We start from the raw sequence: 16,516 nt of genomic DNA on the forward strand, positions 1-16,516 counted from the left end.
AAATAAAAGTAATCATTATAACCACTATTTTCTTAGACAACTACGAGAAAAAAAATCATCATGCATTGAATAAAACATTATAAAATTTTGATACATGAAATGTATTAAAATTGAATTTTAAAACTTAGTAATAAATAACAACAAAATAGTCATATTTCACCAAATTTCTCTTAAATTTTATGTATATAGACATATATTAATAATTTTATATAATTATTAATTTATAGTATTTTTGGGACAATATATTTACAAAAAAATTTCAAAAAAATTATTATCTTATTATTTTATCGAAATGTGTCTAAAATTATATTGGTTCAACTTGAGAACGAAATTTTTAATTAATTTATGGAATATTAATTTATAAAGATTTTAACTCAAAAAGCTGGTCCATGTCATTTACCAATACCGGTTTACGTTATCATCTTACCGGTCTGATTTTGTTCGATTTGGGTTAAAGTTATTAATACAGACTGTGGCCAATGTTGAAGAGGTAAAGAGGCCCATGTAAATTAATTGAGGTTCATCTTTTCTAAGAAAAATACTTGGGTTCACTCCTAGTGGTGAACCTACATATTCACCTCCATTTTTAGTTTAACCAATAATATTAGAGTAATATGTTACGTCATATTATATTTAAAAAATAAATCAAAACTAAAACCAGTAAAAATAAAACAAATAAGGAAACAAAATCTGCAGACTTTTTATTAAAAAAATATATGCCGGTTTGGGTTTATAAAAAACGGATTAGAGTTTATATTTCTCAATTAAACAAAATTATATGTCAATTTGGGTTTAGAAAGGAAAACAAGGGTTTAATTTTTATAAATAAAAAGTAATTATATTTTGGTGTGGCTTTATAAATAAACATTAGGGTTTAGATTTTACAATAAGCGAAACAATTTTTTGGTTTGGGTTTATAAAAGATAACTAGGGTTTAGATGTTATAATTAAACGAAATTATACACCGGTTTGGGTTTATAAAGGAGGATTCAGGTTTAGATTTTACATAACACAAAATTATATAGAGATATATCAGTTTGAATTTATAAAAAGTGGTTAGGGTTTAGATTTTACAACTAAAACAAAATTATATATCGGTTTACGTTTATAAAAAAGCTAGTTATATGTATACATATTTTGTTTCTATAATTTTTTAATATTTAATTTTAAATAAAATATAATATGATATATTACTATAATCTTATTGGTTAAACTAAGATGAGGTAAAAATACGTAGGTTCACATGCTCCTTTTCTAAACGGTAACACTAAAAATCTTAACGGTCGTCTTCTTCATAAGATTCAAATTTTAAAAAACAGAAACGCAGAAAAGGAAAATCAAATATTCCTTTTAGTCACTCACGCTCTTATCTCTCTTTCTCGTTCTCTCTCGTTATCTTTAAGCTTTTTTCAATTTCGTGATCCACGAAACAGAGAGAAACAATTTTAGTTTTTTTCGGATTTTATTTTCTGGGATTATTACAAGAAAAATCGATTTCTTCAATGGAAGATGTTCAGATCGACGCTACAGTTCCGGTGGATCCAGGAGCCATCACGAAAATTTGTTCACCGGAGATTCCTTATTCCCAATTCGTTAATGATGCAACTGAGAATTTAGAGATCGGAGATACTTCCGTCGATGACTGTGAAGATTCTTTGGGCGATTCCATGGTGTGCGATCCTAATTCAAGACTCGTCCCTACTGGTTTCACTAGACCTAATAGTACAGGTTCGATTCCCTTCTCTATCTCTCTCGATTTCGATTTCAGAGATCCTAATTTCCTAGGGTTTTGGATCTGATTCTTTTACCCAATTACTTGTCAAATCCCTAGGGTTTTTAATTGATTTTGTGCAATTTCGCTTCTAAATTTAGCAGATGAGACTATTATGTTCATAAACGCTGGAGGAGATGATGATGCAAAGGTGTTAGATTCTGAATTGAATATCCTCAAAGACGCTTATTTCGAAGGAGGGGATGTGATGAGGACTGAGGAGTCTATAGTTGAAGCTGGAGACTTTCCGTTCCTTTATCAATCAGCACGTGTTGGCAACTTTTGCTACCGGTTAAACAATCTTGTTCCTGGAGAGTACTTGATCGATTTCCATTTCGCGGAGATTATCAACACCAATGGACCTAAAGGGATAAGGGTGTTCAATGTCTATGTTCAAGATGAGAAGGCAAGTAGAACCTTTACTGGAACGTTAGTGTTTAAAATGTTGTAAGAATGTTGTATGAAGGCTGAGGGAAATGCTTTTGTTTATGTTCACAGGTGTTAGCTGAATTCGATATTTTCTCGGTTGTTGGTGCAAACAGGCCACTTCTGTTGGTTGATTTAAGGGTCATGGTAATGGATGATGGATTGATTAGGGTAAAGTTTGAAGGAATCAATGGAAGTCCAGTGGTTTGTGGGATATGTCTGAGGAAAGCGCCAAAGGTTTCAGGTAATGGCTCTTCTATTGTGCTTGGTTTTATTATGATTTTAACTAGTTAAGGGAATCTCAAAGTTTCAGTTTCCTTCTCATTCGTTGCATTACTTTACAGTTCCAAGGACATCACAAGACTATATTAAGTGTGAGAATTGTGCTACCGAAATAGAGATTTCTCCCAAACGGGTACTGTTTAACTAGCTTGCTGGCTCTTATTTCCTAAAAAACAGTTTGTGTTATGGATTGATTACCTGAGAGTCTTCTTCTTTATGTTGATATTTGAGCAGAAGAGACTTATGCGAGCCAAAGCTCATGAAAAGTATGAGAAGAAGATAGCAGAGCTTTCTGAACGATATGAACATAAGACAAATGAGTGCCACGAAGCATGGATGTCACTGACCTCTGCCAATGAGCAACTAGAGAAAGTGTTGATGGAACTTGACAATAAGATGTATGAGGCACGCTCTCTAGGTAATGCACATTGCACAACTTGGCATATCTGACATGTGGGTGAAAGTGGGAAATTCCCATCAATTTCAATCCAAGTTTGTTACTGTTATATCTTTTCTTTGATGGAGGTTTTCTTGCTTTTGATTCGGTGCTTACTTGAAACAGACCAAACTGTGGTAACACAAGCTGATTGTTTGAAGAGTATCACTAGCAAGTATGAGATTGACAAAAGACATTGGGCCACTGCACTTGATGCTCTACAGGAGAAAATAGAGGTAGCCGTGTATTTCCTTAAATGCTGTTGAATCAGAGTGTCACTGCAATACACATTTTTGAAAAAGATTCTCTTGTGGAATTTATGGAACTGTTTCTATGCAGATAATGAAAAGGGAACAATCGCAGCTATCACATGAAGCACATGAATGCGTGGAAGGGATCCCGGAATTGTATAAAATGGTTGATGGAGTTCAGGCCCTCGGTGAGTTCTTGAAAGTTTATAATTGAAAAGTGTTAAAGCAGTCAAGATGTAAAGCTCCCCCAGAGATGGGATTTATAGAGGTATTTCGTTGAACTAACATATCAACTTGTAAAAACAGTTTCTCAATGTGAGGATCTCAAGCAGAAATACAGTGAAGAGCAAGCAAAGCGAAAGGAGCTGTACAATCATATACAAGAGACCAAAGGCAAGGATTCAAATATTTTTAATTTGATTTTCTTTAGCTTTTTTACATCATACAAGTTACTGATACCATCACTATATCAGGCAATATTAGGGTTTTTTGTCGTTGCCGTCCTCTGAATAAGGATGAGACATCAACTAAGTCTGCCACAATTGTTGACTTTGATGGAGCAAAAGATGGAGAACTTGGTATTATTACAGGAAATAATTCCAAGAAAAGTTTCAAGTTTGACAGAGTCTATACACCGAAAGATGGTCAAGGTAGTTTAGTATGTCATGGTTAAGTTAGATCATCAAGTATTTATAACACTAACAATTAACGAAGTTTATATCTTGATCTTGCAGTTGATGTCTTCGCCGATGCTTCTCCAATGGTTGTCTCAGTGCTAGACGGCTACAATGTCTGTATTTTTGCATACGGGCAAACGGGAACAGGAAAGACGTTTACAATGGAAGGTACTCCACAGAACAGGGGTGTCAACTATAGAACCGTCGAGCAATTATTTGAAGTTGCAAGAGAAAGGAGAGAGACAATTACATATAATATATCGGTTAGTGTCCTGGAGGTCTATAATGAACAGATAAGAGACTTGCTGGCAACATCTCCAGCATCAAAAAAGTAAGAACTCTTTACATCATTAAATCCAAACCACAGGCATTGAAACAGAAACTCTCTACAGAGCTTGATTAAATATTTTTTCGATTTTACTACCAAGGTTGGAGATAAAACAATCCTCTGACGGATCCCATCAAGTTCCTGGATTAATAGAAGCAAATGTGGAAAATATAAATGAGGTATGGAATGTGCTTCAGGCTGGGAGCAATGCAAGAGCTGTTGGATCCAATAATGTGAATGAGCATAGCAGCCGTTCTCACTGGTATCTTGGGATATATGCCTCTCTCATCTTGTTTGAATGTTTGCCTTTCCCACATTTAATATCACATTATGAGGGTTGTTTAATATAGTAAGTTATTTTGCAGCATGCTCTCTATAATGGTCAAAGCAAAGAACCTGATGAATGGTGATTGTACAAAAAGCAAGCTTTGGCTTGTAGATTTAGCCGGAAGTGAGAGGTTGGCGAAGACTGATGTGCAAGGTGAGCGTCTGAAGGAAGCACAGAACATCAATAGGTCACTTTCAGCTCTCGGGGATGTGATTTATGCATTGGCAACAAAGAGTAGTCATATTCCATACAGGTTAGTCTAATAATTTGCATAATTATCTCTCTCCATCTCTGTGTGAGTTTTATACCTTGACTGCTTTAACACTTTCCAATTAATAAACTTTCAGGAACTCAAAATTGACACATTTGCTTCAAGACTCACTTGGTAAGAACATGACCTTTTCTTAAGTACCAATCGGTAATTAACTGTGTCTTTTGTAAACTGGTGTGTATTTGAAATTGGTGTAGGAGGAGATTCAAAGACACTGATGTTTGTGCAAATCAGTCCCTCTGAGCATGATGTTAGTGAAACTCTAAGTTCACTTAACTTTGCAACTCGTGTAAGAGGGGTTGAGTTGGGTCCTGCGAGGAGACAACTTGATACCGGTGAACTTCAGAAGATGAAAGCAATGGTATGGCTTCTGCAAGTTCTTTTTTTCTTCCTGGATTGTGTCTTAGCTATTCCTTATTTCTTCGTATATCACTCCTAAAGGTGGAGAAAGCAAGGCAAGAAAGCCGATCTAAAGATGAATCCATAAAGAAATTGGAAGAGAACATACAGAGCCTAGAAGGTAAGAACAAAGGAAGAGACCACTCATACAGAAGTCTCCAGGAAAAGAACAAAGAACTTGAGACCCAGCTTGATTTACTGAATAGCCAATCAGAAAAACAAAACGCTCAACTCCAAGAAAGACTAAAGAGCAGAGATGATATTTGCAGCAATCTCCAGCAAAAGGTTTGTTCTCTTAGTTTACTTCTGCTTAACATATTCTCTGTTACCATTTTATGGCTGAGACTGACAGTTAACATATCCCCATTAAAGGTTAAGGAGCTAGAGTATAAGCTTCGGGAGAGACACCAATCAGATTCTGCAGCCTACCACCAGAAGGTTGCTTGAAATCAATACTGACTGTTACTTAACTCTCTTAATGTTTTGTTGAGTGTTACCAAACTTAAAATAATCCCTGCAGGCTAAGGATCTTGAGAACAAGTTGAAAGAATCTGAGGGAAACTCCCTTGTGTGGCAGCAAAAGGTTAAATATTTTGAGAATAAGTTGAAGGAGTCTGAAGGCAACTCACTTGTGTGGCAACAGAAGGTTAGGAGGAGGACTGATGCAATCTCAAACTTTTCATCTTTTATTTGAAAATTTTGCCATTTCAATTTTTCTATTCGATATGGTGTCCCCAGATTAAAGAGTTGGAGATAAAACACAAAGCGGAGCAAAGCCAAGAAGCAGTGTTACTACGACAGAAGGTTCGTTTCATGGATTATCTCAGGATATTTAAGCTTCTGGTTCCCCATATCACCAGAGACAGAATGTTAAAACGGTTGAGTTTTTTTTGTTGTTGTTGCAGATTAAAGAACTTGAAATGAGGCTAAAGGAGCAAGAGCAGCATATACAACAAATGGCAACAACTAGAGAATTCCCAGATGTTGCAAATGCTACTCCTAATGAAGTGAGAACTTGCTTCAAAGACGATAACTTCGAGAAAGAGAATATGGAATCCAACAACAACATCCTGAGAACATCAAACCGTCTCAAGAATAAAAGGCCTGATTCATTAAATCTCAATGAGATGACTAGAAAGAAGAGAGCCTCGAGAAGCGGCGAAACAGAGAACAACGGTGATGATCCTCATATGAAGGAGAAACGGATCAGGAAATCAGACCCACCCAAGGTTCTTCTCTCCAGAGTAGTCAGACCAACAAGACCAGTTTCTGGTTCATCAAACCCAGTCCCTGTGGCTCACAAGAGAGTTATCAAAAGAGAACAACAAGATGTTCCGGTCGGAAAAGAGAGAGACCCCAAGAAGAAGATCTGGTCAAGATAGATATAAACAACTAAAGAGAGCATAGAGAAATTCTTAATCTCTTGCGATTCTCTATAGTCTACTTGATTCTATGTATGATTCAGACTTCAGAGGCATGTCATTCAGAACAACATAATATATAATTATTCTTAGTATTATTATATTAATCCAAGTGACACGAGCACATTAATAATGATAGAGAGTGACATTGTACTCAACAATAGCATCACCATTGGTCAAGTTAACAGAGTATGTATTGAGTAGAGCAACTCCTCTAGCCATCCTAAACCTTCCTCGACCTCCAACAACAGCGACCTCCCTCTCCTTGTCCATTATCGTATTCCTCGAAAACACGGCGAAGGAACTGCCATTAAACTTGCCTGAGGTGAATCCGAAGTCGATGTACATTGTCAAAGTTGGGACATGTTGTCCAGAGGAAACATACATCCCTCTAGCGTTCCCGATCATCTCAGATTTCGGGTCAGGTCCTACGGTAAGAGGGTCATCAGCGGCTAAAAGAGAGCCGAAGGGTGACGGAGCAGAGCTGTTGTGTCCTCCGGACTTGGCAATGAGGACAGCTGATGGGTCTGGTCCTCCGAGAGTGTCGTGAAAGAAGAAATGGAGATTTGTGACCACTTCTTGTTTCGGTGTGTATGGACGAGTGTTTGAGTAGTAGTCACCCAGAGCAAAGGTGATGCAGAGATGAAGACTGAACGCAACTATTCCTATTCTCTTCTCCATTCTCTCTATCTTTTAGTGCCTTTCGTTTTACATGTAATGTTAATACTCCCAAGTCCCAACGCTTCTTTTATAAATGATTTTTTTTGTGGTTTCTCACAAATCTATCCAAAATTAGTTAGAATTTTATTGATTTCAACTATTTATATTATGCAGCTTGTTTTCTTATTGGTTAATATTGTGTAAAAGTGGCTCTTAAATAATCTTTTGGTTTAAATATAAAAAAATAAAAATAAAAAATTTCTTTATCTGTATGCACAATATATCTTAAAAAATCATCTATATAAAAACGGAATGAGTAGTATATAAGTGGGAACAATGATTATAGATGGTCTAGAAGATACTAACTCAATAAGCCAGATTTTGGACAGATGTGAAATCAAATCCTTTATTCATTTGTTTCCATATGTGGTATGTTTTACATTAGCTAGTAAATGTCACACTACCAACTCTAAGATTGCTAATTACTTTAGGGGATTTGTTAAATTAATTATTTAGTTGAAAATTTTAAAAAATTAATATCACTTACCTAAACTATTCTTTTATTGATAATTTAGTTAAAAATCTTCAAAATAAATTGAGTGATACTTTAGAAAATTTCGTTAAAATTATAGTTTATGGAGTTGGTAGAGAGTAGATTACAGTAGGTGAAGAAGAGGACATGACAGTTCTAAAGACTAAAGTACTTTACTGCTTTACTGCTTTACTTCTTTACTGCTTTACCAACAAAAGCACAACACAAATCATATAACGTTAAATTGGTTCAATTCTACATACATACACATGCATCAAACAAAAATGCACAACACAAATCATATAACGTTAAATTGGTTTTATTATATATCATGCACACATCCTTCATATTACATTCAAATAAATAAAATAAAGCTAACTCTAATTACAAAGAACATATCTAATTAACCTAACTCTAATTTCAAGTTCTTAAAGGACTTTCAAGACGAATATAATCATACATGATACCTTGAAACGGTGTTAAACTTCTCGTTTGAGTTAAATATATCGTATTATCACCAATGTTTAGCAAACCTCCCGCAACGTCGATACTATACAATCTATATAAACCATGTATTCCATGTCTCGCGATCGCATTGTCTTTTCCGATGTAACCCGACATGAAAATATGGTCGGATTTCGGATCGTTGATCCGGATTTGTAGTTCCGAATCCGCGGCTGCGGCTAGAGCTATTCTGAGCGTGTAGAGTCCGACTTGGTTCACGTTTTTAAGGTTGAATATGATTTGCCATGTCGTTGGTTGGTATGTATCGTTTCCAACGTTTCTGTATAGTTAAATGTAAAAAGATTAGATAAAATTTTAATATAAGCATTGTAATACAAATTGTTATGTGTATTTTTTCACCTGGTGACATGTGCAAAGAACCAATCTCTTGTATAATCACTCACACCGACTGTGTACACAAGATCGTTTTGAGGGTATAAATCTGCGTAACGTTCCCATAATCCATATTGCCTAAACCTGCGATAGTTAAAATATTAACAAAAACTATGAAATAACAAAACCAAAACAAAAAATGAAGAATGTAACGATCCTCTAAGTTATTATATAAACCGAACCATAACCAAACTCAAAACTAAGTCGAATCAAACTAAAGTACTAACCTGTCTTGAAGTGGGTTGACATAAAGCTTATTCATCAATGTCGGGTAAGGATCCGGTATATAGAATTCTCCGGCGGTTCGGTCCGGTACACCGATCTCCCAAATCGTTGGACCATTTCTTGGTGGTTCATACACTATAGGACCTACATCCATCACACTACCTATATATACACCCCCAAAAAAAAAAAAAAAACGTAAACACAAACACATAATCATATAATTGGAACCAAAGAGCATGATTCTCTAATCATGATCTATATATGTGTTTCTAAGATATAGGCCTAAACAAAACATTCTTAATTGATTCGATATCACTTATATAACTAGTGAACTGTGAGATCAAAGCATCCTTCTCTATTGCTATGATCAAAATGGGATTTAAAATACGTGGTATATGAGTGTGTGTATACCTGGCGTGATGGTAATGTTTTGCTCATATTTATAGTCTCCAATGAAACCAAAACCCCATGCGTAGAGACTATAATTGCCTTCTCTCACATTCTCTATTATGAATCTCCCTTTTCTGTCAGCTTTCGTCCAAAATTGATACCCCTTTTTGTCACACAAATAAAATTAAAATTAATATAGACTATACAAAAATCAACATAAAAGAGGTGTCACGCTCATATAATACAATGTATAAAGTATGAGTATAGATTTATTTGTATACCTTGGATTCGGTTTGCCATGAACCGGCTTCACCAATTGGTGCCAAACCAACAAAAGCAAATTTCCCATATATCCTTAATCTTGACACGTACCTACAATATTGTATATAATCCAAAGCAAACTAAGAACTCTTAAAACAATGGTCAAGAAAAAAGAACAATTATGTTTTTATTAAAGATAGAAAATATAAACGTCTTATATTACCTGTCTTTGATAAGGAATTGGCCTTCGATAGTGCCTCTTTGATGGCGAAGAGGATAATCTTCTGAAGTTACAAAATCATAAGGCCAGCTTTTGACCTCTGCAGCCATCTGAAAAGTTACAAAATCACAAGTTTCGGATAAGAAAATTTCGTATATTTTACACAATACAATACAATAGAGTGATCCACGAACAAAACTAAAGAACCTGTCGTTTAGCATCTTTCCATAGACGAAGAGTGGAGTCTTTGGGAGAAACAGAGTTGAGATAAGCCAAGACAGGACCAAACACTTTCTTCCATGGTTCTCCATTTCTATAGTCCATTCTCATCTCTTTCCCTGCGTAATGTGTGCTCGTGAACATCTACAAAAATATTATTAAATTTTATTAACAATTTAAAAAAATTATTATTATGTAATCAATAAAAATGTATGATAAATGGACTCACGGAGAGGGTGATGGGTCCTGCATGAGAGGTGAGGTCTTGCTTGATAGGGCCACCAAGACGGAACTCATCGCTCGGAGTTATCATCCAAAACCCAACCGGAGGGTCCGATGAGATCCAACCATGCACATTGTTGTCTTTGTCTTCCATTGAGTACATATACTTATCGTCTACCTGCATGCGTCACACCACCATATATATATAATTCTCTCATATCTTCTAATGCAACATTTTATTTTTTTAAAAACAATTGTCTACATTGTACGTTATAGTGTATATTAATCTTTTGTACCTCTCCTTTGAACATAGGGTTCTTTGGATTTGTCAAAAGAACAGCTTCTTTGTAACCTAATTGCTTAGCATTGTCTCGATCCGCCATCGATGGCATGCTTCTCTGCCTATCATCCGATAACGCCATGAACTCAAATCTGAAATTTGCATCCGAAAGGTACAAAACAATTCACTAATTAATGAACTAAGCTAAAATTGTTATTTCTAAGTGTATAAATGTGTACTTAAATTAGTGGAAAAAATGGATAGTTACGTACTTTTTTGGGTTGAGTTTGAAGACGATCCTGATTTGGTCCATGTCCACGTCGGGCCAACCTTCTAACCTCTCCAAGATACCGTACATGTATATTCCGGAGACACCACTTCGAATAATGTATCTTTAACAAAATATGCATTTGATTACTTTGGAGATTATATACATAAATATATCTTTATTATAACGATGATCTACGTACGTACCTTTTATCTACGTTAAGGGGGACTAAGGAGCCACGTTTGGAGATAGTCCACGTTCTTGTAAATGAAATTTCAACTTGTTCTTCATTCTGAGTTATGATTTCAAATTTACTTCCTTCTAATCTACGAAATACACACACACAGAAACATATTAAGTGAAAATATAAATTTATCGAATTATTAGGTTAACAAAACTATAATCTATATTATATTGTCTAAGAATGGTCCTCACGTGAAGCATAAAAATTTATAAAAATTTCTGCGAAATATATATCAACAAAATAAGACGAGGAAAGTCTATGGAAAACTCACTTGTCAATTTCCAATTTCTTGTGCGGCTCATACCAGGTAACGTCCCAATACCTATTTCCATAACAATACAAACAACAAAAATGCAATTACTAAAAAGTTGTATGCATTCGTATGTAATTATTTTGTTTTCTTAATGTAACATGTTCCAAACGTATAAAGAAGTTGTGTTTACAAACTCTATTATGTTGAAGGAATAAAAGAATATTACCCTCGATCCTCAATTTCGTCGTCCAACACATTATCGATACCATGGTATCTTATCCCAGTTATTAAGCCTTGTGGATTCGAGAAAGTAACTTGAATAATACCATTATCAATTACCACCTGATTAAAACCAACAAAAGAATTATTATATCGTAGTATATGATATGGTATATAAATGTAATAAGAAGTGTGGAACAACTCTTACCTTGTCATGACTAACTCTCCTTAGCTGAACTGTTAAGGCAGGTGGTATGTTTTGTCCAGGATTTGTGATGTTAAGTTTGTTTCTGTAATAAACGAAAAAATTGTAGCAAAAACATAAATCAATTAGTCCAAATCCTAGAGAGGGTTAAGTAATTTTGGATTAGAAAATATTCATGATTTTATTTAAAACATAAATATTACTACAACTTAATCTGTCTAATTAGGGTAGATTAAATGAAAATCAAAATTTAGTTTATGGTACGAACTCCACTATGAATATGAATGGTCAAATTAGTTGAAGTCTTTGAAGAGTGTAGAAGACGAAAAGAATAATTCCAATAGAGGGAACACAAATATCCATCATGGTATTAAAAGGCATAAAGAACATAAAGTACATATACATATATTAAACAAACAATATATATATTTTTATACTCCAAAAACACCAAAAATATTCGTATTATGTGTGAGAGAATTGAGAAGAAGACAAGTAGTTCAAAGAAAATAAAATAAAAAAAAAGACAAGTAGGTTTTGAGCCGAAAGGTATAAAAAGCAATGCACTATTTTTTCTAAGGTTTTGTAATTAAAAAAACAAAAAGAGATTAAGGTTTACGATTAGTGTTAAGATTAAGAGTTAAGACCAATTCCATTAATTAAATAAATATTCCTTGTCGTTTAACGTTAGTAACTTTTTGACACACGTCTCTTGACAATCTTCGGTTTCGAGATTCTCTCTCAGATATTTTTCGTACGTTATAAACTTTGAATGTTTTGCTATATGTATTTTTTCTTCTTTTTTTTTCTGACAATTTCTATCTATATAATTACGTGCATTGTGTTCTAAATATAAAACCCAAAATTAAAGAAAGTAGTCAAGCAGTGTCATTACCAACGAAACGTCAAATCAATGTATGTTTTGGTAAAGCATTTGTTATATATTCAACGAAACCAAAACAAAATAAATTAAGAGAATATTCTTTTGTCAAAATAAAATAAAAGTTAAAGAATACAATATAGGTTATACATAATTACTTCAAGATCGAAGATTTAATATGGAAATGGAATCAACGAAAATTTCGCTCTCATTTAATTATATTAGCCAAAATTTAGGCTAAAACATTAATTACACATATTTAAGGCTTTGTATTTTATAACATCTTCATAAAACTTTTTTAAAAGACAAGACAGGATTACAAAAAATAGTACACCAGATTCTGATGAAAAAAGTTAAGAACGTCTCTCTATCTCTCTCTCTCTCTCTCTACTTGTTCCTTTCAGTACGTTTTGACATGTGAACTTGTAAATTTTTTAAAGCTTGTGATATCAATGTTTTTGCATTAGAAAACAAAACTAAGGTTTCTTTTATTTTTCTTGGTCACCACAAAACTAAAGGTTTAAAAAACAAGAAAACAAATAAAGTAAAAACAAAACCCGACCCGACACAAAAAACAGAGATGGGTTAAGAGAGAAACAAAAAAACATACCGTGAGTTCTGACAATGAACACTTTGAAGAAGAAGAAGATGTAGAAGAACTTGGACGATGACCCGACCCGGCTTATTCGCCGGAGCTCCGATCTTCATCTTCTCCGCCACAATTCACTAAACTTCCGACATAGAAACCAAACGTTAATGCAGAGACTATGTGTGTATATATATATAGACACAAGTATTGAGAAAACGTTATTTAAGGGTTTAACTTAAAAATGGGTTAAAATTATAATTAAAAAACAAATTAAAGAACAATGAAAAGTAATTTTAAGTGTACCTTTAAGAATTTTTTCTTGTGAGTTTGGGTTTTCTTGAGGAAGATAAAAATTTATTTGGAGGAATGCAGAAGAAGAAAGTAAAGCTTTTCTTTTAACCTGTGAAGAAGGTAATGTCTCTCTCTCTCTCTTCTCTCTTCTCTCTTCTCTTTTCTCTCTTCTCTCTAAACTTCACTGATTATTCTTTTTTTTTTTTTATGAGTTCTCACAATAATAATCATAGGATTAGAATCTTTAAGAAGCTTTTTATATATATGTAGAAATGTGTGTATGTGTATTATGTATATGTAAATGTGTACGCGTACGTAATTGATCTACACCAATCTCTAATGTTGCAGGTGTGACTTTTTTGCTGCCTAACCTTTTCATCTTTTTCCGAAGAAAGAAAAACAAAAATAAAGAAGAGAAATATCATATTAATTTAATAGTTTTTGTTTTTCAACTGAAGAAATTAAATACTTATTCTTAATCCATTAAGTACGCTAACTAATACATTCATCACATAAATAATAACATATACTATATGCTCTACATTTATTAATAATATTACAACTTTTAAAATTCGGATTTAATGAAAAAAAAATAAAAAGAAAGAAAAAATAAGAAGTTTATAAATTCTCTAGCTACTACATTTAGGAAAATAAGGTACATTAATAATTACTATTAATTTAATGAACATGGTTTCCAAAGAGACAGTACAGAACTTTGATCCATCCTTAAGAACGAACGATTAACATTTACCAATTAAATAAGTAATAAGTACTTTTTTACATTTCATATTGAAATTTGTCAAATTGAGCAATACCTCATTGTCCCCATGCGCAAAAAGTTTTTTGCATCTTGTGTTGTCGTTTCTATGATGATAATTATGCTTATGAAACTTGTTGACACCTCTTTGTCTATAATTTGTTGTAAAGTTTCATTTATATGTTTTTTGGCATTTTTTTTTGAATAATAAAAAAGTTCTGGACGAAATCTATATATTCCCTTAAATCCGAGACCATAGCATGTTATGGTCTCGTTCCAAGCACTTTTCGAACCGGCGACTTCTAAATTTTTGTTGGCATTTTATTTACTCACAATTTACTTTAACGTTGTTAAATTATAAACTTGAAAGTAAAATTTACCCCAAAAAAATGATTAAAGTATATTATATTTACATATATACAAAAAGGCTGCCAAAATATATATTAACAAAAGCTGTTTTTTATTGACATTTAATGGAAATATCCAAGAAATGGCTGCCAAAAAACTACGTCAAGAATTAGAATATAGTATATGGTTTTGTTTTTTCTTCAACAATGAAAAAAATATGTTATTTCTTTGTATAAGAAAATTCGTTGATTTGGTTGGTCATATTATCAAACAGATTTCGTCAATCGGTCAGAGTACGGTCAACTTACCGTATCTTAGGCGAAGTACCAAATTTTTAGAAATTGTAAAATTAATAATTACCAAATTGGCACATAGAAAATTTAGACCTCTAACGACGACTTTTTATAGAGATACATCAATATAAATAATAACTATTTTTATTAAAATATTCAAGTAAGTGTAAAGAAATAACCAAAACGACGACTTATGTGTTGAAAGTTGAAACACCCAATTCTTTTGAATAGGCACAAAGTGTCAAAACTCAACAAATTATGATCTACAGTATATAAATATGTAAAGAATAATCACTAGTCGTTTATTGCCAAATTTTTAGGAAAAAAAACAAGTAATCTTTTTTTCTTTCTTCTTCTTCTTCCTCTTCTTCAAGTAATTTGGTGCACGTTCTTTTAAATTACTTAGAGAATTGTCAAAACATTCAAAAGAAACAGATTTGACTGGATTATGGTATTTTTGTTTATACAGTGTCAAATACTTTAAAAACATTTAACATGTTTCTTATGGTTTATACTTGTGCCAAATAAAAAGATCACAATTCAAGAAAAAAAAAACACATACGTACTAGTAAATAAGTAAAAAATGAGGCTTTGGATACTATAAGATATGCACATCGATCCACTATATATACCAAAATCCTTATGTTTATGGCTGTGCAGTAACAATGTTACTGTAACATAAACAAACATTCTAAAGTCGGATGGATTTATATACTAATTACTCTATGTTATGTAACAAAACTATGCACCACTAATAAATCTACATATAGATTAGTAGGAGGAGTTTATTAAGAACAAGGTTAACATATGTTAATGGATTAGTTCGTAGGGCATCAATATTGGCCAAACAAAATACAAAAATTAAAGATGATGACATAATACCGAACTAACGGTCTTAATTTGACTCCCAAAAGGTCATCAACTAATTTATATATTTTCCTAAGCATATGTATAACGAAACCGCATATTATGTTTTAGACAAGAAAAAGTTACATGGTAATTAGGTGATAATGAGATGATCTAACTCTACTACTTTTTGAATTACTTTTTAGATATATAACTATCAAGTGATTAAGACAGGTTTAGTGATTTCAAAAGTTGAATGTTTCTTTACGAATAAACTTTTCTTACACTATTCTCGAATAGTTTTATTTACACTATCTATCTCGAAGACTCGAACCATTATATAATCGAGTAAAGACATCCACCATATTTGATAAAACACAAATGATGGCGCATCAAAGCCGACCCATTATATACACACGACGACACAAACATAATTAAAATAAACGTAACAACTAAGGAAACTTGTATACTTATGTGGCTGTAAGCAAAATAGAGGTGTAGTTTTAGCACTAATTAATAAAGCTTATAATACTATATAGTATACACGATCAAATACGTATATAATTTTATAAATGAAGATAGGGATTAATATAATAACGACGGCGAAAATGGGTTACAGCAGCTGCTCTCGGTGGTGGTTTCGTTGGTGCAAGACAAAAATATATTTCAAAGTAGGTTAGTTAGAATGGTGGAGATCGACTATTTTAAAATTTTCAATTCTTTATTTCCACTTTTGAAAAAAGAACAAATTCACATTTAATTTTCTTATTTCACAAGTCAAACTTATGGTTGAGTTCTTCTTTTTCTTCTTCCCCGTAAGGCCGTAAGTT

The 16,516-nt window shown here is 33.1% G+C and overlaps 3 protein-coding genes across 5 annotated transcripts; 1 reads left to right on the forward strand and 2 right to left on the reverse strand.

The window, feature by feature from the left end:
- The first annotated feature begins 1,361 nt into the window (after positions 1-1,361).
- LOC17890240 (kinesin-like protein KIN-14R) lies at positions 1,362-6,691 on the forward strand. Of its 2 annotated transcripts, none has more exons than XM_006293533.2 (19): positions 1,362-1,728; positions 1,873-2,177; positions 2,270-2,441; positions 2,542-2,612; positions 2,714-2,897; positions 3,042-3,151; positions 3,255-3,354; positions 3,473-3,559; positions 3,640-3,816; positions 3,901-4,174; positions 4,272-4,433; positions 4,537-4,752; positions 4,847-4,884; positions 4,968-5,131; positions 5,212-5,454; positions 5,542-5,607; positions 5,690-5,815; positions 5,908-5,973; positions 6,075-6,691. In XM_006293533.2, the coding sequence occupies exons 1-19, from the start codon at positions 1,503-1,505 to the stop codon at positions 6,549-6,551; spliced, it is 3,264 nt and encodes a 1,087-aa protein (XP_006293595.1). In that variant the 5' UTR covers positions 1,362-1,502; the 3' UTR covers positions 6,552-6,691. The 2 variants fall into 2 exon arrangements, with proteins under 2 accessions (XP_006293595.1, XP_006293594.1); XM_006293532.2 differs by having other exon boundaries at positions 1,876-2,177.
- On the reverse strand, positions 6,664-7,342 carry LOC17889073 (dirigent protein 4). Its single transcript, XM_006295870.2, has one exon. It carries the CDS (start codon positions 7,269-7,271, stop codon positions 6,717-6,719), a length of 555 nt encoding a protein of 184 aa, XP_006295932.1. The 5' UTR covers positions 7,272-7,342; the 3' UTR covers positions 6,664-6,716.
- Positions 7,343-8,080: 738 nt separating this feature from the next.
- Positions 8,081-13,652, reverse strand: LOC17888233 (probable rhamnogalacturonate lyase B). Of its 2 annotated transcripts, none has more exons than XM_006293731.2 (16): positions 13,455-13,652; positions 13,173-13,288; positions 11,689-11,770; positions 11,488-11,603; positions 11,280-11,330; positions 10,971-11,090; positions 10,769-10,888; positions 10,513-10,648; positions 10,224-10,394; positions 9,983-10,138; positions 9,779-9,885; positions 9,576-9,666; positions 9,316-9,457; positions 8,907-9,066; positions 8,647-8,763; positions 8,081-8,566 (listed from the first exon to the last, which is right to left on the reverse strand). In XM_006293731.2, the coding sequence occupies exons 2-16, from the start codon at positions 13,268-13,270 to the stop codon at positions 8,203-8,205; spliced, it is 2,031 nt and encodes a 676-aa protein (XP_006293793.1). In that variant the 5' UTR covers positions 13,271-13,288; positions 13,455-13,652; the 3' UTR covers positions 8,081-8,202. The 2 variants fall into 2 exon arrangements, with proteins under 2 accessions (XP_006293793.1, XP_023639899.1); XM_023784131.1 differs by having other exon boundaries at positions 13,173-13,293.
- Positions 13,653-16,516: the final 2,864 nt, after the last annotated feature.

This window comes from Capsella rubella, unplaced genomic scaffold (genome assembly GCF_000375325.1).
Source record: "Capsella rubella cultivar Monte Gargano unplaced genomic scaffold, Caprub1_0 scaffold_4, whole genome shotgun sequence".
NCBI classification, from domain to species: Eukaryota; Viridiplantae; Streptophyta; class Magnoliopsida; order Brassicales; family Brassicaceae; genus Capsella; species Capsella rubella.